The sequence below is a fragment of the Microtus oregoni genome, unplaced genomic scaffold, assembly GCF_018167655.1.
Source record: "Microtus oregoni isolate MIOR12 unplaced genomic scaffold, Mior012 000042F_ref0000377, whole genome shotgun sequence".
NCBI classification, from domain to species: Eukaryota; Metazoa; Chordata; class Mammalia; order Rodentia; family Cricetidae; genus Microtus; species Microtus oregoni.
The window spans coordinates 1935962-1958073 of record NW_024543209.1 but is presented as its reverse complement, the minus strand read 5'-3'; the positions used below and the strand labels follow the sequence as shown (position 1 = coordinate 1958073).

Genomic DNA, 22112 nt, shown 5'->3' with positions numbered 1-22112 from the left:
GGCATCAACTTCTGGCCTCTCTGTGTACACGAAACCAAACACACACACACAGACACACACACACAGGGGGGTGGGCAGAGTGAAGAGAACTAAAAAGAGATTTGGAGTCATGTGATCTATGGAATAAAATAACCTTAAACCAAGAAAAAGCACAGGATTTGAATTAGATAGGTCTTCTTGGCTATTGCCAAGGGGAATTTCTTTATTCCTTTTCCTTTGCGGTGGTAAAACAACTTAAGAGATGGAGAGTTTTTTCTGGCTCCCGGGTGGTGGCTACGGGCTATTCCAGCAAAGAGGTCACAGCAGCAGGGCTTAAAGCAGCTGGTCACATTGCACCCACAGGAAGTCACGAAACTGAGATGCTCACCTCGCTTTCTCCTTTCTGTACAGTTGGAGATCCCATCCTAGGGAATGGTACCACCCCAGTAGGCAGGCCTTTGTACCTCAGCTAACCTAAGGAAGACAGTCCCCACAGGCACGCCCAGAGACCTGTCTCCCATGATTCTAGATCTCATCAAGGTGATCGTTAAAATGAACCGTGACAGCTTCTCAGCCCCAGACGTGGAAACTAAGTCTACAGCCATTGGCTGTCGGTTTGCTCTGTAGGTACCAAGAATGCAGCAGTTGTATGGCGCTGCTTCTTCTTGATTGACCGTGGCACACACAAGGACGGGCAGCAAGAAAGGACATAGGAGATGAGAGAGGAAATTGTGACCCTGCCATTGGCGGGGGTGGTTAGACGTGGGCGCGAGAAGGTCTCACCAAATAATGACAGCAGAGACGGAAGTAAAGGACAGAATCGAAAAACAAAGAAAAAGGCTACACCCTTATTCCCAGATGATGACAGCTCTTGAAAACAGTCCCCAAAGAATGAGATAGATGTCAACCAAAAATAATTGAAAACTGTGTGCATGCAGCCACTTCAGTCACTGTAATTTCATATAAAACTATTAAAATGTATCCTACGTGCCAAATGGAAAAATAGGTAGATATTTGGAATTGGTGGGTCTTTAAAAAATAAGTTCCGATTAATGTTGAGTAAAAAATTACTGAAACTATTTTTGCATGTGTGTGGTAAAAACACAACAATTTAGAAAAATAACCCTACAGCCACTCTTGCGGGGGGTTGGCAGGGAGGAAGGCTTCTTTAACCCCATTAAATGCCCTTAAGAGCATCTCCATGGTAATGACAGAAAATACCAGAGAGGAGGCGGATGAGCGAAAACGGGGTGAGCAACCGACAGATCTCTCTGGCTCTTCAGCCACCCACAAGCCTCCTGTGGATGTGTTCCGTAAAAATGTGGTCTGTAGAACACTGGAGGGCAGGAGGAGGAGTTCAGATCCATGGGCAAAGACGGTTAAGAATCAAGTGAGGTAAAGGATGGGCCTTAGCAGCCCCACCTGAGGTGAACTGAGAGTCAAGAGAGAGAGGCTGTACCCAGCATCCCTTCTCCTGACTCAGTGGACCAGGATGCCCTGTTTGTGTTCATGTTAAGGCTGGCTTTCTACCCTAAAGGAAAACAATGGAACCCTGTAATGATTGCCCTATTCTTCAGAGTGAAAGTGGATTCCGATTAAGGATGGTTGGCACTAGGGTCTGATGGGAAGATAATGGTTGATCTAGCCTTTTGGGGTGTTTTTTTCTTTTCTTTTTTAAATTTTTTTATTGATTTATTGAGCTATACATTTTTCTCTACTACCCCCTTTCCTCTCCCCTCCCCTTTAACTCTCTCCCCTGGTCCCCATGCTCCCAATGCTCCCAATTTACTCAGGAGATCTTGGTTTTTTTCTACTTCTCATGTAGATTAGAGCCATGTATGTCTCTCTTAGGGTCCTCATTGTCATCTAGGTTCTCTGGGATTGTCATTTGTAGGCTGGTTTTCTTTGCTTTATGTTTTAAAACCACTTATGAGTGAGTACATATGATAATTGTCTTTCTGGGTCTGGGTTACTTCACTCAATATAATGTTTTCTAGCTCCATCTATTTTCCTGCAAAATTCAAGCTGTCATTTTTTTTTTTTTTTGCTGTGTAGTATTCCATTGTGTAAATGTACCACATTTTTCTTATCCATTCTTCAGTCAAGGAGCATTTAGGTTGTTTCCAGGTTCTGGCTATGACAAACAATGCTGCTATGAACATAGTTGAGCACATGTCCTTGTGGTACAATAGAGCATCCTTTGAGTATATACCCAAAAGTGGTATTGCTGGGTCTCGAGGAAGGTTATTTTCTAATTTTCTGAGAAATTAACCTACTGATATCCAAAGGGGGTTGTACCAGCTTGCACTCCCACCAGCAATGCAGGAGTGTTCTTCGGGGTGTTTTAGGACTCCCAAGACATTGCTAAAATTCCTTGCATTGCTTGAGTTGCTACAACTTGAGGTGATCTCAGCTGCATTCTGCATGAGACCCTGAGAAGAGATCTGCCCATGTTTTCATCACAGCCACTTAATCCGGGGAGAGAAAATGACTCCTTGGAGACAGATGTGATTGTGCCAGAAGCTTCCAGATGGGGCCTTGGGTAGTTGAAGCTGAGATGTATCATCAGAAAGCAGAGACAATGGGTGGGCAAGCGATCACCATGTGGCACGGATGCAGCTAGCTAGCATCCATAGGATGTTGGCAAAATAAAATACTAGATGCCTGTCAGAAGTCTTTGTATTCTTCCTTCTTCAATGAACTCATTTGTGATTGCTGTACACCGGTGGCCTTTGGCTTTAGAGAACTGGTGGGCTGAAAATGCTTTAGCCTTTCTCTCCAGTTTGCAAACCCAGAGACAATTGGCAAAGCCCATGGAAAGCCCTCGTGCCTCTCAGTGTGCCCAACCTCAAAGTAGACGTGTAGGTGATTACAAAATCCATCACCATCAGCAGCCAGATGGTACGTGCGTCCCAGGTAGCGTGGCAGTTGGTGTTCTCTCAGCTCGAGCAGTCCAGTAATTGAAAGAATAATGAAATGGAGGCTGAGAGTTCTCAGCCTCCCTGTCTCTTCATTTAGGTGGGTGGTGGGTAACCAGGTTAGGTCTTCATTTTCAGCTTCATTTCCTCCTTCTGTGTCTTCTCGTCACTCGATCTGAATGTCCCTGTCATTGCTCAGTACAGACTCCCTGCTTCCTTCTTGGATCCCAGATAATCTCTCCATTCCATGTCCCTGTCATGAACCCAGCCTTCGCCAGGAGCCTGTTGTGTCAAGTCCTGATGTAAGAAAGAGACATCGGATTCCATGTGTGCCCTTTGTTCTTATGAGCCAGCACATGGGTGCAGCCATGGGAAAGACATGTCACCTTCACGTAACCTCTATAGTCTCTGTGCCTACCAGAACAGCCATGATCTGATAGCCCTAGGATTCTACTTTCATATGAACCGTACATATTCTGATAGAACTATACGCAGCCACGTCTACGTTGGGGGTGTGTATGGTGTGTGTGTTGATGGACCACTGTCCCTCACTGTTGCTTCAAGACTCAGGAGCTATGGTGAGGACCAAAACCACTGTGCGTCACTGTGTTTAATATTTGCATAGCCATTGAACTTGGCTACTTCTGTCACACACCTGCTCATCTGAAAAGTGTCTGGTCACCACTTGGAAAATATCCCGGCGCATGTGTAATATCAATAGATCTGTTTGGTTCCATTTATTCTTGTTCAGCTGCTTAGTTTTGTTGAGTCAGGGTCTCTTGTTGCCTAGACTGGCTTTGCACTCACCATGTAGCTAAGGCTGGCCTTGAACTGACCGTGTAGCTAAGGCTAGCCTTTACCATCTGATCTTCCTGCCTCTGTCTTCTAAGCACTGAGGTGACAGTCATGAGCCACCAAAGCCTCAGAAAGTTGGCTGAGAAATTGCAGAACATTTTTCATAAAAAATGCTTTACATGGAAAATTCCCAATTTGTAACTAAAGTTCAACTCTTGTAAGAAAAATGGAACAAGCTGACATCAAACTTCAGTGCCTGCCCGAAGGTCTTATCTGTCTAGTGCTTTGTCGCTGCTCCTGACCCCTCATTTCCAGGTGTTCTTCATCAAAAGCCAGCGAGGGATGTCATCACTTGACCCTGTCATTGTGGCTTTCTATGCTTTTTATTTTTGACAGCTGAGAAAGTTGCTTTACAAGCGAAAGCAAAGGCCATTACTAAAATAAAATCTACTTGTAAGTGTAATATGCCATTAAAGCTTTTCATGGAAAAAATAGGTACAAGAGTGTAGGCGTTACATGCTTCTCTCAAGGGCTGGAGATATGGTTCAGCAGCTAAGAGTGCTTACCACTTTCACAGATGACCTGGGTTCAAGTCTCAGCAACAACAAGTTCCAGAGGATCCAACACCCTCCAGCCGAACACACATGATACATGCACATAAACCCATGTAGGCACTCACACACACAAACACATAAATTTTTTTTCTTTTATTACATCTTTTTAAAAACTAAAAAATTCTCTCCAGGCATCAGGATGTTGACAGTGTAACTACATATAGCAGTTCACCCCCCAGAACTAAGTCACCAAATTTAAATCTTTAAGTCTTAGCTGTTTTTTCAAAGAGAAGCCACAAGACAGTCTTAATAGAGTTGAAAAGAATGCCAACCACAGAGCAGGAAAACTAAATCTTGTTGGCTACCAGCAAAGAGAGAAGGGAGAAGGAAAGCGGGGAGGCATGCCATTTAAGTTCTTCAACAAGGAGCTCAGCCACGTGGCAGGGAGGGGACCACTGGAGAAGAGGGAAGAAGCCAGAGGACCTGAGCACTCGTCCTCAGCCGTAGGCCAGCATCCGAAAGAAAGAGGAAAGAAGGAGAAAAAGGGAATGTTAAGGAACTCTGTGTCAGAAGGGTGGGCAGACCCAACCTCTTGGCAGCTTGCAGCAACTGCCCTTGTGGGAAATTCTTACTAGGTTGTATTCCTAAAGAATGATCCTTAGGGAATGTAAGTCTCTGGGAACCTTCAGTGGTTTGGTTTGGTTTTGCTATTTATGTCATATAGCCCAGGCTGGCCTCCAACCATGTAGCTGAGGGCAACTTTGAACTTGCGGTTTTACCTCAGCCTACCCAGTGTTAAGACCACCACACCTGTTTATGCAGCGCTGGGAATGGAACCCAGGAGTGTGACCAGTGCTAGCTGAGCTCCATGAACTGGATCGCACCCTTAGTTCCCTTGTTTAGAGATCCTACAACAAGGTATTTATTTAACCTGTGTTTTTAAAATTCTAAGAAATGTGTTATTGTTCAATATAATGACAGCAATTATGACACTGTGTACAGTTGTGGAACTCAAAAAAAATAAGAACTAAATATTAGCAAAAGCCAAAGTAATAATGGTTGATATTTGAGACTGTGGTTTGCTAAGAAATATTGCTTGCTATAAATTTCCCAGAGGTTTAAATACAGCAGGATCCAATCACTAAAAGGTCTGTGGGTTTGGGGAGATAGCTCTGTGGATGAAAGGCTTGCTCACAGCATGAGGACCTGAGTTTGGTTAATCCCCAGAACCTCTGTGGAAAAGCTGGGCATGGTAGCACCTGCTTGAAATTCCAGTGCTGGGGGGCAGAAACAGGAGTGATGGAGGAAGGTCATTGGTTAAATAAAAAGAAACTGCTTGGCCCTCATTGGTTAGAAGATAGGTGGGAGCAGTAAACAGAACAGAACGCTGGGAGGAAGAGGAAGTGAGCTCAGACTCCACAGCTCTCCTCTCGGGAGCAGACGCCTCAGAGAGACACCATGCTCCCAGATCCCAGGCAGACACACGCAATGAAGCTCCGACCCAGGATGGACGTGGGCTAGAATCTTCCCGGTAAGACCCGTGCTCACAGATTATTAGAGATGGGTTGATTGGGATATCAGAATTAGCCAGTAAGGGCTAGAGCTAAAGGGCCAAGCAGTGTCTAAAAGAATACAGTTTGTGTGTTGTTATTTCGGGGCATAAGCTAGCCGAGCAGGCGGCCGGGGTGCTAGGAACGCAGCCCCGCCGCCCCTATTACTACACAGGAGCATCCCTGAGGTTCACTGGTTGGGCAACAATCCTCTCCTACTCAGCAAGCTCCCAGCCAATGGGAGAGCCTGTCTCAACAAAACAAAGGTGAGTGGGCCCACAGATTGGCCTCTCACCTCCCACGTGCAAACACACACACCACGTGAATCCGTGCATACAGACATGAATCCGTGTGCACACATGTACCCACAGACATACACACATAAACATATGCACACACATACGCAAGGTTTAAACCAGGCTTGGTGGTTAGAATCCCAACACTTGTGAAACTGAGGCAGGAGGATTACAGCAAGTTTGAGGCCAGCCTGGGCTACCAAGTAACTTTTGGCCAGTTTGAGACACAGAGTGAGACTTCATCTAAAGAAGAAAGGAGTCCAAAGTTTACTGTTTTATTTCTTTAGTTGTTAGGGTTTTTACGTTTGTGTGTGTATTTGTGTGTTTGTTGTGTGCATGTATGCATGTGTGTGTTTTTTGGGGTTTTTTTTAGTTGTTAGGGTTTGGGGGTATGTGGTTGGTTTGGGGGGGTATGTGTGTGTCTGTGTGTGTGTGGTGAGTTGAGGCCTCCTGGGCTTTTCCTTGTCCAGTTTCCATGCTCAATTATGTCATCCTTATTCAGCTCACGTTTGGATGGTGTGTGGTCATGTTGGGGAGACTTTTTGGGTGTAGAATCTGATGTCACCAGGACAGTCTCACAGTAGACTCCCTGATCTCTGGTTCTTACAATCTTTAGAAATTTTTTTTTCTTTATTCTTGAGAATTGCATGCATGGACACAATGAAATATATTTATTGACTGTTTTACTCCTTCAACTCCACCCCCATATTTTTCCAGCACATCCACTTCCCAAGTCCATTCCTTTGGTTTTTATAACGCACTAAATGCAGTTGGTGATGCCCATGTGTGCATGGCTGTGGAGCCATTCTCTGAGCCGAGAAATCCTACCAGACTGAATAGCCAGTATTGGAAATTTTTGAACACACTTATAATATTCCCACCTACATAAATCTCCATGGTGGAACTAGATTATTACATATTTACTTGTATTTCCCATCTATATTTTCCATTGATTCCAATGAGCAAATATTAATTTCATAATCAGAAAAAAACTTTTTATAAAAATGACTTAACCATTTTCTATTTGACATAAAACTATAAAAGAGCAATGAGTTCCAGGGTCTAGAGAGAGAGTTTAGGGGTTAAGAGCACTGACTGTTCTTCCAGACAGCCTGGGTTCGATTCCCAGCACCCACATGGTGACCCATGACTGTTTGTAGCTCTAGTTGCAGGGAATCCAGTGCCCTCTTCTCCCATGCAGAATCCTACACGTATGTGAGGCACATGAGCTCACATAGCTACACATACATACACTAAAAATAAAATAAATAAATTATCTTTAGAAGAACCTTGTGTTCCAAAGGCTGGTACAGTGGTTCCGAGGGAAAGGGCCTGCCGCTGTGCCTGATGGCCCCAGTTTCGTCTCCAGAGCCCACATGGTGGAAAGAGAGAACTGACTCCCGCAAACTGTCCCTTGAAGTGCACACTGGTGCACACAAAATTAGCAAATAAAAATGCAATTTAAGTTTTTGGTTTTTTTTTTTTTTAAGAACCCTTGGCTCTAGAAATAACTCCCTGGGTTCCTTGCTATTCTGTGCCCATCTTTAAGCTCAAGGTCCAGTTTGTTGCATCTCCTACAGAACTGCCTGAGAGATTCAGCTTGCCTTTTTGGGTAGTTTCTCCAAAGCTCACTGATAAAGAACCTTTCCATTTTACTTTCTGCAAAACAATCCAGTTCCTTCTGAAGCTGAACTGAGATGGAGCTGATAGCAGAGCTCAGAGGAGTTGCTAGGGCCTTCAAAACACAGCTCTGAGGTCGTCTCCCAAGCTCAGCCAGCTAGGCCAGCCTTGGAAACGGTGGCTGAAAACACCACCTTGCTCACCGGCCTCTTCCCTTGCCGTAGGACCATGTGTCTGCTCCACAGACACCTGGGACAGAAAAGATTTGGGGGCTCGTCTTCATGGCTTGAAACTTATTTCCTTTCGGGAAATTGTCTTAGAAAACAGAAGCCCGCAGGAAATACAGTTTTTGATAGTTTTGTTTTGGAGGGAATTTGAAGCCATTCCAGAATAAACCAGCTGTGTATTTTGTGTGAATTCGTGTGTGTGTGTGTGTGTGTGTGTGTGTGTGTGTGTGTGTGTGAAGAGCTCTTCCTCAATTACTTATATTTTGAGGCGAGGTCTCTCACTGGACCTGTAGCTCACTGATTGCCATCCCACCGCCCTCTCTCACGTCCACCCTCCCAGAACTGCAATTATAGGCAGGTGCAGCCGCACACAGCTTTGTTAAAAATGTGGACGCTGGAGATCCGAACCCGTGTCCTCAAGCTTGTGCAGCAAGCACTTCACCGACTGAGCTAGCATCTCTCCAGCCCCTGGAGCTGTGTCTTGAGACCACCTCCATTGTACTCTAAGAAAATAAATACCGGAGAAACCAGGACGCCGCCGGGCTCAGAAGTTGGCTCAGTGGAGAAGGCACTTGGCAACTTGCCAGGCAAGGATAAGCAGCACAGCTCAGATCCCCAGAACCCTCATCAAAACCTGAGCAGGCTTAATGGTGGCCCGTGATCGCAACACTCACAAAGCCCAAACCAGGGCCTCTGGGACAAAGCAGCTGCTACACTCGCCAGAACTGGTGAGCTTTGGGTTACGTGGTAGACAGCTTGCCTAGTTTGTGCAAGACTCTGGTTCGATTTATCAACACACACACACACACGTGCACACAATCTCTTTAGTGGGAAGCACTTTTGAAAGCTTAACTAACGTTGATGCAGTTCAAGCCGTGTTTGTTGAGTGTTCCAACAGATGCCTGCTAAGCAGGTAGAGGATGTCTAGGTCCCCCCACCCCGCCTTTCTGCTGACGTCTGCACGCTAAGCTTTGATGGAAATCACATTCACTCTGGTATTCTTTAGTCCAGCTACAAAAGTTCAGGGTGAACTGGAGGAGATAAACCAGTTTATAGCACAAACGAATCTACTGGCACAGAATGGAGGCGAGAATGTTTGTTAGCATTGGTAGGAATAGGAGTTGTTCTTTCTTCTCTTGACATTTCGTGACTGATGAAAATTCTTCAGACAATTGCCAAATTAAGGCAAAAAGGAAACTCTCTCGATATTTACGATGCTCTCATCAGATAACCAATATAAAATATATCCCAGAATTATGCATCTCCTCAGACTTCAGTTTGTTCTTGGGATTTAGAGATAAACAAAGTTGGTCTCAATAAATCTCTCCAGCATTGTAAATACACAGTTTCTGGTTCTTTCTCTTCTTTGGGGCAAGAGGCCAGGTCCCACCAGCAGTTTAGATATCCTGGACTTTCTCAAAGATGTCATTGCATCAAACATACTAGGGTTTAGCCAAGGACTGAGAGGCAAGCAGGAGGTTTTTCCATGCGTGTCACTGCTGAAGATGCCGGCCTCTGGGGAAGCGAGCATCACTCCCTTGAGCCAGTAATTGAATCTGAACTGAGAAAAAGTTCCAAGAGAGAAATATTTGCTCCTTAAAGGTTAAAATTCCAGACTTGGTGGGGTGGTACACACCTGCAGTCCCAGTCCTCAGGAGGCGGAGGCAGGAGAATTTCTGTGAGTTGGAGGCTAGTCTGTCTACATAGGAACTTTCAGGGACCCTTCCTCCCTTGTTGCTTCTTGTGAAGTATCTCGTCACAGCAACAAGAAACATCCCTGCTACTCTGACGTGAGCTATTACACGGCTGCCGTAACTGTCACTTGAGATTATTGTGTATCACCATGGGGCCAGAGATTTAAAATATAGTACCTCCTATAACCTAGAGGCTATAGGGGTTGTTATCTTTTATTTGTGCCAGATGGAACCAAAGATCAGCTGAAGTGATTTGCTCAAAGCCCCATGGATAGTAAGTGGCAGAGGAGAGATTTGAACCAAGATCTTTCTAATTCCAAAGCCCCTTTGTCTAGAGGAAGACATAGCAAGGGGTTTATAGTCAGGAGCAGATCCTAGAAGCTGCTGTGGCAAGCATGATTTCTTGCCCTGTGATCTACTGCTCCTGTCCCAAAGGACTGTCCTTGGGTGTGTGACACAATGCTTGTGATCACCTAGGGAGATTTCCCGCTCCTCTCACTCCCGCCCAGGCTTTCCCAAGCCCAGGTAAATTCGTATTTGTTGGGGAGAGACGACAGATGGCTCCAGTTTGTAGTCGAGGTTGGGAAGCGTCGCTCTGAAGTGCTGGTTTTTAAAAATGAAGGAGTTGTGGGGAGCTTTTTCATTTTCCCTCCTGCAAACAAGACTGTGTACAATCCTGCCGACAGCCCCCGAGCTGCTCCTGAGAAGCAGGGCCTTGGCTGCTTCCTTGGTGTGCATGTGCTGCGTGCACAGACCCCGCCTTGGTATCTGGCTCCTCAGCGCCTGGAGGCAGCTGAGAACACTCAAGTCACCCGTGAGGGGTTGAAAGCAGCCATGGTGCGGTGGGGATCTCGCCCCTGTGGTACCTTGTCACTCTGCTCACATAGTTTTGGAAATCATTTTAATATAACTAGAGGAATCGTTTGTTGAATTAATCAGAAGTGAGTGTGACCATGTGTGGCTGAGGACCATGTAGAAAGTCAAATCAGGCTGAGATCATAAAATATGATCAATCATTAAATCATGATGGTCTTTTCTAGGTGATAGTGAGAACAGGATTTTACCCTCTAGCCCAGGCTGGTCTCAGATTCGAAGCAATACTCCTGCCTCCGCCTCCCAAGTGCTTGGGTTACAAGAAAGAGCCACTATGTCCAGCTTTGTTGTTGCTGATGCTGCTCTTGTTTGGATCCATGTCTTCCTGTCACCCAAGCTGTTTGCTGTCGCATTTTCTGCCCACAGTTAGTTGAACCCACATCAGTAGTACCCAGGCGTACAGAAGACTGTTCTGTTTCAACATAACAGAGGGGTTGAGGCTGAGCTCACTGCTGGAGTGCTTGCCTAGCAAGCCACAGGGATTTACAGTTGGTCCCTAATACTGCCAAGAAAGAAAAGGAGAGAGGGAGGCAGAGAATGGATGGATAAATGCAAGAAAGTGGGGACGAGAGAAAGGAAAAGACTTAGGGAAGGAAAAATGTTTCATTAATATAATAAAGAAAACCACCCTCTTCTGACCTAGGAGGTGTCCTCTCAGGCCAGTGTGCACAGAGGGTTCTGTCTGCCCACAGTAACCAACCCAACATTTGCCTACAGAATGAGGTGGCTGTCCTTCTGAAACCCATATCGGAGAAGATTCAAGAAATCCAGACTTTCCGAGAGAGAAACAGAGGGAGCAGCATGTTCAACCACCTCTCCGCCGTCAGCGAGAGCATCCCCGCCCTGGGGTGGATAGCTGTGGTGAGTCTGGAAAAAATGCCACCCTCACCCTCCACCTCATGACATTTTTGGGGACCTCGGGGGCCACCTTCAGGTTCCTCGGTCTGTAGTCTGGTGCACGGAAGGAGGGCTCCTTCCAAGCTGAATGTGTCAGCTTTCTCTTAGCCTGTGAAAGCCCAGCGCTTCCTACTCTGAGATGGGGAAGGTTCCTCGAGCCTTTACAGTATACAATGTTTTGCTTCCAACTCTTCCCCCATTGTTCCGTTGCTTTTCTTCTGCTTCTTGGAGGTATTGTCTTTCTTATCCTGTTTTTTTTCTTCTATGCTTGGGTGATGGTCCTGTTTTCTCAGTCCCCCAAACCTGGCCCTTATGTCAAGGAGATGAACGATGCTGCCACCTTTTACACTAACAGGGTTCTGAAGGACTACAAACACAGGTATGTACCTTCCTTTACTGGCTGTCTTCTCAGTGGACTGCTTGTCAGACATTTGCTCCTAAAACCTAGTATGTTTAATCACCAGTCCCTGTCCTTGTCTCTGCGTTGGAACACTGAGTAACCTTGAGATTGAAATCCCAGACTAGAGCTTCGAGCCTGTGATCCAGCTCTTGGAAGGCAGAAGCAGAAGGATTAGGAATTCAGGGTCATCTTTGCTACATAGCAAATGTGAGATGTGCCTCGGTCACATGAGACCGTGTCTTCAAAAAATGAGTAGGCTGGCGAGAGGACTTAGCCAGCTTCTTGCTGCCACACTTTGACCTGATTTCAGTTCCGGCAACTCACAGAGAGAATCAGCTCCCACAGGTGTCCTATGACCCCCGCATGCACACCTTCGAGTGCATACCAACACGCACACATTAAATGAATAAGTGTAATAAGGAAACAAAATAAGGGACTGGGAATTGCTGGAGTTAGCAGCAGTTGGTGCTCTTCCAGGGGACCAGTTTGGTTGTATTGTGCAGTTCACAGCTTCGACTCTAGGGGGCCTAACAGCCACATGTGGCCCCTGCAAGCACCTACAAGCACTTGCACATACCCACACAGGGGGACACACATATAAACATACATTTTAATTTTTTTCATTTCTTTCATGCTTAACAGATGTTTTTCTGAGCTCCCTTTGTTTGTTTCCACAAAAACAAAGCAAGCATTCCAAACATATCTCCATTTTTTCTTGCAAAATCCGGAGACTCTCAGACAATTTTTTTTTAATCTTAAAAAAAAAAAATACATTTTAGCCAGGCATGGTAGCACAGGCCTCGAATCCCAGCACTCGGGAGGCAGAGACAGGTGGATCTCTGTGAGTTCGAGGCCAGCCTGGTCTACAAAGCGAGCTCCAGGATAGCCAGGGCTACACAAAGAAACATTTTCTTGAAAAACAAACCAAAAACTACATTTTAAAATTCTAGTTGTGTAGAAAAAGCCACAAGGAGAGGGATGTCAGATTCCTGAATGGCATACCCAATCTATCTATATCTATTTATCTATATCTGTATCTACCTCCATTCTCTTTCAGTGAAGAACCTGCCCCCACTTGACCACATGACACCACATTATGGATATCTGTACTTAAAGAATGAGCCTATGTGATAAAACTTTTTTTTCATGCTTTGAAAGAGTCTCTTGATGTATTCTGAGCTGGCCTCAAACCCAGGTTTGTTCTCCTGTCTTGGCCACCCAAGTGCTAGAATTACAGGCATGTGCCCCCAAGCCCAGTGGAAATTTCCACTGATCAAAGTGGCCATAGTGAGTGGCTACATAGAAGGAATGGGGAAGTCCAGAACCAAGGTGGATGAGACCAGGCAAAAGGGGGTCAAACCCAGATTGAACCTAACTGAAATAGGATCTGGGGGGCAGACAGCTGTTGTCTGAACAACAGTCAACAGCTGTGGAAAGGACAGGTGAACCAAGGGGGGTTGTCTGGAGAACCGGCATGGAGAGATCTGGTATCCGGATAATGGACCCTAGAGAGGAGGCGTTGAGGTTAGAAGGAGAACACACTCAAATGGGGATAGACCAGGTGGAGAAGATAGCTAGGAAAAATGTCTCTGAACCTATTTACCGGTTGTCACAAGAGTCCTCCCCCTCCATGGGCTCACAGCTGGCTAGATGACTAACGAAGGAATTGAGATAAAAATAAGAGAGTGGTCTTCCACTGTCTGACTCTGGACTCGAATAGCTCCCCATCCCAGCTCCTAAGTGGAGCCAGCAGAAGTCATCAGTCACCATGTATGGGGCCTCCTGGGGACATCTCTTCTTTATTCCTGACTGTTCAGATGGGAGGAAGTCAGAGGACCTGAATTCTCTAGATTATCATTACCTTGGTTATCTTACTAATGTGGATCTGAACATCAAAGCCAGAAGATACATTTTACACAGAATATAAAAACATGTATAGCACATACCAATAACTACCCTTGGTTCTACCCGTTGGCCAAGATGGTACCCATTCAAAATTTGCATTTTTTTTTAGAGTGGAATTCTGCCTCCTTTTTCTATGTGACCAGAGCAAGTCACTTGCCTTGGCTTTGCCAAGGTGTAACTTCCCAATTTCCAGACCCAATAAAAGTAGAGGGAGGTTTCTCAGCTTCCATGTGTCTGGGTTCTGTTCAACTAATCTCCTAGAGACTAACTTCAGATAAAAGACACCATGCGGTTAACCCTATAGTTGTTCCTATAATTTTCTTTAAGTCAAAATAATACTGCGATGGTTAAGTGAGAAACATATTTACATATATAGATTTGGTCTTCTTTGGTTGTCAGAATTTATCATGCAAATTATTCCTACCTAGACAGATTTGATCCCCATTGGTTGCTAAAATCTTCAGTAGAAACCATGTCAAATGTGTAATCCAATACCTCTAGTGTGTGTACATTGCCATGTCTGTGTGTTATATAGGGCATACACACAGAGGAGACACGTCTGCATAGGCAGAGCATGTAGGTAAACACGGGTGCTGATTTACATTGAAGTAAGTCTCTCCTTCTTACAGCTGCTGTGCACAGTGTTTTCTGGGTCCAGAGCACTTACTCAAAGCCCCGCAAAACCCTGTAGAACAAGACACTAATGAGGCAGATCCCAGCCATAGAGCCAACAAATCTCAAACTGTAAAAGGAAAGAGCAGAGTTTGAAGAGTGACCAAGATTCCAGTTCTTACACTAGCTGCTTCCTCGTTGATATCACAACTCCTGACCGAAGAGATTCATTATAGCTCGGGGTTTGGGAAATCCAGACCATCATAGCTGGGAAAACATGGCCACAGCTGAAGCAGTGAGCAGTTGCTCACCTCTGGGCCGGTCAGGAGGCAGAGATGGAAGAGGAAATGGGGATAGGCTGTAGACTGGAAGGCCCACCCTACAGTGACCAATCTCCTATAAGTAGGCTCCACCTCTAAAAGGTTGTGCAGCCTCCCAAAACAATGACAAGGCCTTCAGACCCAGTCCTCACAGGACTCTGTGAGGGACCTGTCCCATCCAATCCAAACCATGATCGGCTCCCTGCTCACTTTCCCTCGTGGTATGGCTTATCAAGTGGACTGTAGGTAGACATGCTGCTGACGCTCAGAACATTTCAAGGAAAACAATATGTTTTCAAGAGGTTCCCTTCTATGGCTATCTTCAGATTAGTGACTGAAGTAGATCATCATGTTTTTGCCAACTCTAAACCCAGTGTTTTCTTATTTGCTGACTACTACTTCCTTCAAAAAGTCACAGGGGCAGGAACTGCCCGGGGAAACACAACAAAGGGTGATGATATGATTAAAACATGAATTTCTTAAGGAATTAATAATAATTCTTTTATGAAAGAAGTGCACCCACTTGCCTATTCTAACGGCTCTCTCAGCCCCATGTGCTAGCCAGCCCTATTAAGGCAAGCTTTCAACTTGCTCTTCGTTCGATAAAACAAAATCTGATCAAGCTCCACAAAGCTCGCACTGTCAAGAGCATCCAATTAAGATATCCAATGAGAGTCCCTTTAAAAGTATGGCATCTTGCCTGCTAAGAAGAAAACATTTCTCTTATAATACCAACTTCCTCCACATTCGTAGTGAGTAGACGTCTCTAGTCAATCACACTTCTGAAGCCAAGTAACTCCTGAATTATTAGAAAACCAACTGAATGCCTTAGTTCCCATTTGTCTTTTTTCTACCGTTCCCACTCCTAGAAGCATGCTGTCCTTTATCTTGTATGGGAAGGAACTCAGAAGGAAGGTTCTGCTCTCCGTAGCCACCTCCACTAGGAATGGCACCCTTCCTGTGTGTCAGCTCCATGTGGCCAGGTCCTCTCTCTGTGTCGCTGTCCATCCCTGAAGCTGAGAGCAATGGCCATCCTCCTGCCTCCCTGCAGAGCGCTTGGGGCTACCCGCCTTCTTAGTGTCCTCTTCTGGCTAGAGGGCAATTGCTCTCAACTCGTCTCCAGATCACTGGGTGTAAAACTGTGTTTTCTGTCCTAATGCCGCTCTCATCCACTCTTTTATAACAAAAGTGATCTTCGCCACGTGGATTGGGTGAAATCCTACCTCAACATCTGGAGCGAGCTTCAGGCCTACATCAAAGAGCATCACACCACAGGCCTCACGTGGAGCAAGACAGTAAGTACCAGTCCCTCTGGCGACCTTTCACCTGGGCATCAGAAGGTCATAGGAACACTTGTGAAAACGTGCATTCCATGTGGCCTAATCATCGTAAGCTTTAGAGTTTACCTCAAGATAGGAAAGGAGCTTTATGGGAACAGCATTTTCTTGAGGAAACCCTGAGAATTGTCTGCATGGCATATGTAAAGGAAGCGGCTATGCTGTCTGTGATAGGGCTGCGAAGGGAGTATTATTCAGCCATAAAGGATAAGATCGTGTCATTTGAAGGAAGAATGGTGGGAACCGTAGACCACCATGTTAAAGGAAATAAGCGAGACCCAGAAGTACAAATCTCTTCTGGTCAAACTACGTGATAAACAGCTATACTTAGGAAAATGCCGTAATGAAACCTATTGTCTTATACAACTAATACATGCTATTCGGAAAATTAATGAAAAACTAACACAGTGGATCATACAACCATTAAGAACAGGCCGGGTGGTGATTATATGGAGAACAGCCTATCACTTACCATGAAGCCTCAACTCAAGGATAAAGGTTTACAAGCACCAAACTGGCATTAAGAAGTAGGAATTAAAGGGGACATGAACTTTGAAAATGAGCATAGCTATAAATAAAATATCAATGAAGAGTTCTGAATATTTCTTTTGATGTAGCAAACTTTATTGAACAGTCTTTTATATTAGCTAGATTAATCGGCCTGGTGTTTTTTTTCTTGCTTGGGTTTTTTTTGGTTAGTTTTGGTCAGGGGAGGGTTGAGACAGTACCTCCTACCTTCCGGGCCAGCCTGGGTAACCTTAGATGACTTTGAACTTTTCATTCCCCTGACTCGACCTCCTGAGTGCTTGGATCACAGGCATTCGCCACTATGCTCAGTTTATGTAGTGCTGAGAACTGAACTCAGGGTCTCAGGCATGCTGGACAATGCACCAGTTAGACCACACCTCCCACTCAGTCCTCGGACTTCGGCTGTGCCTTAGTAGTGGGGTAAACCCAGCTTGGTATGTGTTCCCACTTAAATTACATATGGAAACTACAGTGACCCTGACCTCTCAAGCCTTGCTGGGTTCGTTCCTACCTCACTGAGCATTGCAGCAATCTCTGGCTGCCTTTGGCAGCCTGAGCATACGCAATGCTTAGATCAGTAGTTCTCAACCAGTGGGTCTTGACCCCTTGGGGTCCAACAGCCCTTTCACAGGGGTCCCCTCAGAGATTTTACATACTAGATATTTACATTACAATTCATAACATTACAGTTATGAAGTAGCAACAGAAATAATTTTATGGCCTGGGAGTCTCCACAGCATGAAGAACTGTATTAAGGGGTCGTGGCATGAGGAAGGTCAAGAACTGCTGGCTGAGCTAAAAACCAAGAAACTGCTGTTTCCACATTTGATGTCCTCATACTGTTTTGCCTCCATTGCAACGTCCTGAGAGGATATTGTGCTCTGGCCTTGCTTTCCCAGAGGTCGGTACCCTTACATCTTCCCTGTAGCTCAAATCGAACATCACAGCTTTGAAAAGCATCTGTTGCTCTTCATGAGCTCCCCGTCAAGGGTGGCGCTCCTCCTCTGTGCTTGCGTTGTTTCCTGAGTCCACCTTAGCTATGCAGTTACGGTCTCTGGTCTCAACCACTTAGGAAAACTTCTCTGTGTCCAGCTCCTGACTTAGCGCTCAGAGTGCGTGCTCAACAAACGGTATCAAGTACATATCGTTGGTATTCTGGGACCCTTGGGGCCTTCCTTGCCTCCTGGAGTCTCTCTGCTTACTTTCCATGGGAAGCCCCTTCCATTAGAAATGAGTATTCCCTTTAAATAGCCAGCAGTGTAACCAGAGAAAAGGGAAGTCACATATTTGTGTATTCCATCCCAAATCCCACGGACAGCTGTGCTCCAGGACTCGGCCCTCGGTGAGTGCAGAGGGCAGCAGGCTCAAGAGTGGGGTGATTGTGATTTCCAAGTGTTCAGTGCAGTGTGGGGTTCCTCCAAGTGTCCCCCAACAGGTACAAAATGTTAGCAGTGACCTCCCCCCTCCAGACTAATGTCCGTGTGTTTCCTCCTTTGCCTCTCCCACCCCACAACATTGACATGAACCTCACAAAGCACAATTAATTAAGTTGGTGATTTTCCTTCTGCCTACAACATGATGATGTGGGCAGGAGATTTCATGCATTTCTAAAGGGCTTTAAGAAGGAGGGTGTGTGTGGATGGAGTGAGTTTTTTGTAGACTGATTATTTTTCTTCATCTCTTTCAAATGAAAGACTGTTTTGTTATAAATCTATGTGTCATATAGGGGGATTGTCACACCTTGGCCGTGGGGATAAGCCACCCTTGGAGAATAGTAAGCTGAAGATTAGGAGTCTTCGGATTTGCTGTTGTCTTTGGTAGACAAGTCTAAGAGGAACAACAGTCCACTTGTGGAAGAGAATGTCAACAGAGGCTGATTCTCTAATGAGTCTCAAAAAAATAGGTAGAAAACTTCTTTTTAATGGTTTGAATACCCTTAATACCACACGTAAAGCTAGACTATCATTTCTATGAATATAAAAGAAAAGATCTGATTGTTAGTGATAGAAAAATGTCAGTGTTTTCCTTTGTTCCAGAATGAATACTCACGTTATTGCGTTCATTAAAAATACATGCTTCTCAAGACTGGAGATGTACCTCAGTGGAAGAACGCTTGCCTAGCACGTATGAGGCGTGGGCTCATTCCCTATTATTGAGGGGTGGAGAAGAATATACACTTTGTGCCAGTAACTTCCAAATTTGTATTGCAACTCAGGAAGAAATATACTCTCTAGACACATACGGCATGCGTACGCTAAGACAGGTCCCACAGACTCTCCTTTTCTTACCATACACAGTGTATTCAGATAGCCTTCCCTTTATGTCACTCTTGATAAAGCTCTTGCTGAAACTCCCAAAACCAATTTCACAATCTACTAATACATCACATCCCACATATTAAAACACAATGTCATATGCCATGTGTTATATATTCACACAATATATAAGCGATCCCTAGAGCAACTTGGGCCTCACAGATTGCCGTACAACAGCTATTGTTTATTAAGCATATGGTTTTAAGCCATGGGAAAATTCTGTTTGAAACAGTAAGTATGCATGCATGCTATGCACACACTCTAGCCCTCGTGCATGCATACTGTGCACACACTCTAGCCCTCGTGCATGCATGCTGTGCACACACTCTAGCCCTCATGCATGCATGCTGTTCGCACACTCTAACCCTCATGTATGCACGCATGCTGTGCACTCTAGCCCTTGTGCATGCATGCTGTGCACACACTCTAGCCCTCATGCATGCATGCTGTGCACACACTCTAGCCCTCATGCATGCATGCTGTGCACACACTCTAGCCCTCAGCCACACTCCCGACTCTATGCTTCTTCAATGGGACGGTGAAATGATAGTTGTAACCAGATACTAAAAATGTGAAGTAGTTACAATAGGAAAATGTTTATTCAGAACACACATGTACAGTCTTTTGAAAAGCTTCCAGACTTATGTGTGGACCCGTGATCTTTCTTGATTTTTAGCCTCCTTGGCTAAAGTTTGAGGAGGAAGCCATTAAAAAGTATGTTCTAAGATTGGAGAGATTGGCCAGTGGTTGAGGGCACTTGCTTTTCTCACAGGTGACTCAGGTTCAATCCCCGGCACCCACACAGTGCTCACACCATCCAGAACCAGAGTCCCAGAAGGATCTGTTGCTCTCTGACTCCTGAGGAGGGCACCAGGCACTCGATGTGTCACACAGACATCTGTAAGAACAAACTTCTCATCCACATAAAATAAAAAATCTTTTTAAAGTTTATTCTAAAAGTTATGCTTTTTAAGTTGAAAATTCGATTTCTATTTTAAATTTCTAAAAGCTGTTTAAGATCCCAAGTGCAATTTATTGCACAAGTCAAACTAATCTCTCCCCACTTACTAGTCCAACAGCATGCCAGCAAAATGAATGTTAGTGGGAAAACCAGATTCATGGTTCTTACAGAGATGGGACTATTGGAATTATCAGATCAAGTGCCTTGAGAACAAAAATAAATAGGATCCCTTCATTTATTTATCTACTGATCACAAATACGCAAAAAAAATCTGTATTTATGAGAAGACAAGCATCAGAAAGACTGGAAAAAGACATGGTTTGGTGTAAAACACCACAGGACTCAAGCTTTTACTCTGTGTGCATGCGTACGTGCGTGCGTGTGTAGGTTAGAGGATCACTCTGGGGCGTCAGTTCTCCTCTGCCACGATAGGTCCAGGGATTCTACACAAGTCATCAGATTTGCATGGCAGGCGCCTTTACCCACTGAGCCATCCCGCCAGCCCGTTGCATCTTCCCAGGCACAGCCCACGGCAATACTGCCCATGCTTTACAAAGTTATGGGTATGCAATACCTCAGGGATCTTGAGTAATTGTTATCTTCTTCCATTTTCTAGTTGAATTTTGACATTTCCCACTCTGGGTCTTTTTGTATACTACTGAAGACCCTGAGTTCCTCCAGTGGTACATTGTGCTAATAAACAGACACCCCACCTCCAAGATAGCAGTTGAGACTGAATTTTTCAGTCGCTCCCCTCCTAACCTTGGCCTTCAGAGTGCAGCTGTGCCAGGCAGCTGCTGCTCCACCAGTCCACTTGTCACTGAGAAATGTGAGACTCTGCGGCCTGGGATTGTTTGGGACAGCAGTCAGGGAGATAGTGTGAGCACAACTGTGCTGGCATGGGCGGTGAGTGTGTGCACGAGTGTGCTAGGGTGGGCAGTGAGTGTGTGCACAGTGCTAGGGTGGACAGTGAGTGTGTGCACAACTGTGCTAGGGTGGGCGGTGAGTGTGTGCACAACTGTGCTAGGGTGGCGGTGAGTGTGTGCACAGTGTGCTGGGGTGGGCGGTGAGTGTGTGCACACAAATGTGCTGGCGTGGACAGTGAGTGTGTGCACAACTGTGCTAGGGTGGCGGTGAGTGTGTGCACAGTGTGCTGGGGTGGACAGTGAGTGTGTGCACGAGTGTGCTAGGGTGGGCAGTGAGTGTGAGCACAACTGTGCTGGCATGGGCGGTGAGTGTGTGCACAAGTGTGCTAGGGTGGACGGTGAGTGTGTGCACACAAGTGTGCTGGGGTGGGCGGTGAGTGTGTGCACAGTGTGCTAGGGTGGACAGTGAGTGTGTGCACAACTATGCTAGGGTGGGCGGTGAGTGTGTGCACAACTGTGCTAGGGTGGCGGTGAGTGTGTGCACAGTGTGCTGGGGTGGGCGGTGAGTGTGTGCACACAAATGTGCTGGCGTGGACAGTGAGTGTGTGCACAGTGTGCTGGGGTGGGCGGTGAGTGTGTGCAGTGTGCTGGGGTGGGCGGTGAGTATGTGCACACAAGTGTGCTGGCGTGGACAGTGAGTGTGTGCACAGTGTGCTAGGGTGGGCAGTGAGTGTGTGCACGAGTGTGCTATGGTGGGCGGTGAGTGTGTGCACAGTGTGCTAGGGTGGGCAGTGAGTGTGTGCACGAGTGTGCTAGGGTGGACAGTGAGTGTGTGCACAGTGTGCTGGGGTGGGCGGTGAGTGTGTGCACAGTGTGCTAGGGTGGACAGTGAGTGTGTGCACAGTGTGCTGGGGTGGGCGGTGAGTGTGTGCACAACTGTGCTAGGGTGGGCGGTGAGTGTGTGCACAGTGTGCTAGGGTGGACAGTGAGTGTGTGCACAGTGTGCTGGGGTGGGCGGTGAGTGTGTGTACACAAGTGTGCTGGATAGGAGCAGAAGCATTCGGGTCTTCAGAGGAAGCAGCCATGGAGCCGTCGTCCTGTATCTCTTAGTGCATTTACTTTGGTCAGTGGAATCTTGTCATTTCTCTTGACTTTTCTTCAACACGAAGCCAGCGTGTGATCTAGCAGCAGTCCAAACCAGAGGGGCTTGAGTTTTCAATTGGTTGCTTTCTCCCGAAGTCGTCTGCATACTGTTTTGTGTTGTTTCTCTGGGCTAAGGTTCAGACAGGCTTTGTTGACTAGGTTGATCATTTGACACAAACCTGGTAGAGGTGCCACCATCTGCCATTCTTGGGAAGTTGGATAGATGTGTAAGAGCCACTAGCAAGGCCTTCAAAGCAGGTGCCTGCAGCTGGGAATGGAAGCCTGGTCCTCGTACTTGTAATTACACAGACGACTAAACTTT

The 22112-nt window shown here is 45.9% G+C and overlaps 1 protein-coding gene across 2 annotated transcripts in view; it reads left to right on the top strand.

Annotated features, from left to right (window-relative positions):
- Cap2 (cyclase associated actin cytoskeleton regulatory protein 2) overlaps positions 1–22112 on the top strand; it is a 138849-nt gene that overhangs the window by 86068 nt on the left and 30669 nt on the right. For both annotated transcript variants that reach the window (XM_041633002.1, XM_041633001.1), the window contains 3 exons: positions 11224–11367; positions 11697–11782; positions 15830–15935. In XM_041633002.1, the coding sequence (XP_041488936.1) occupies positions 11224–11367; positions 11697–11782; positions 15830–15935 (336 nt within the window). The remainder of the gene's footprint in view (positions 1–11223; positions 11368–11696; positions 11783–15829; positions 15936–22112) is intronic.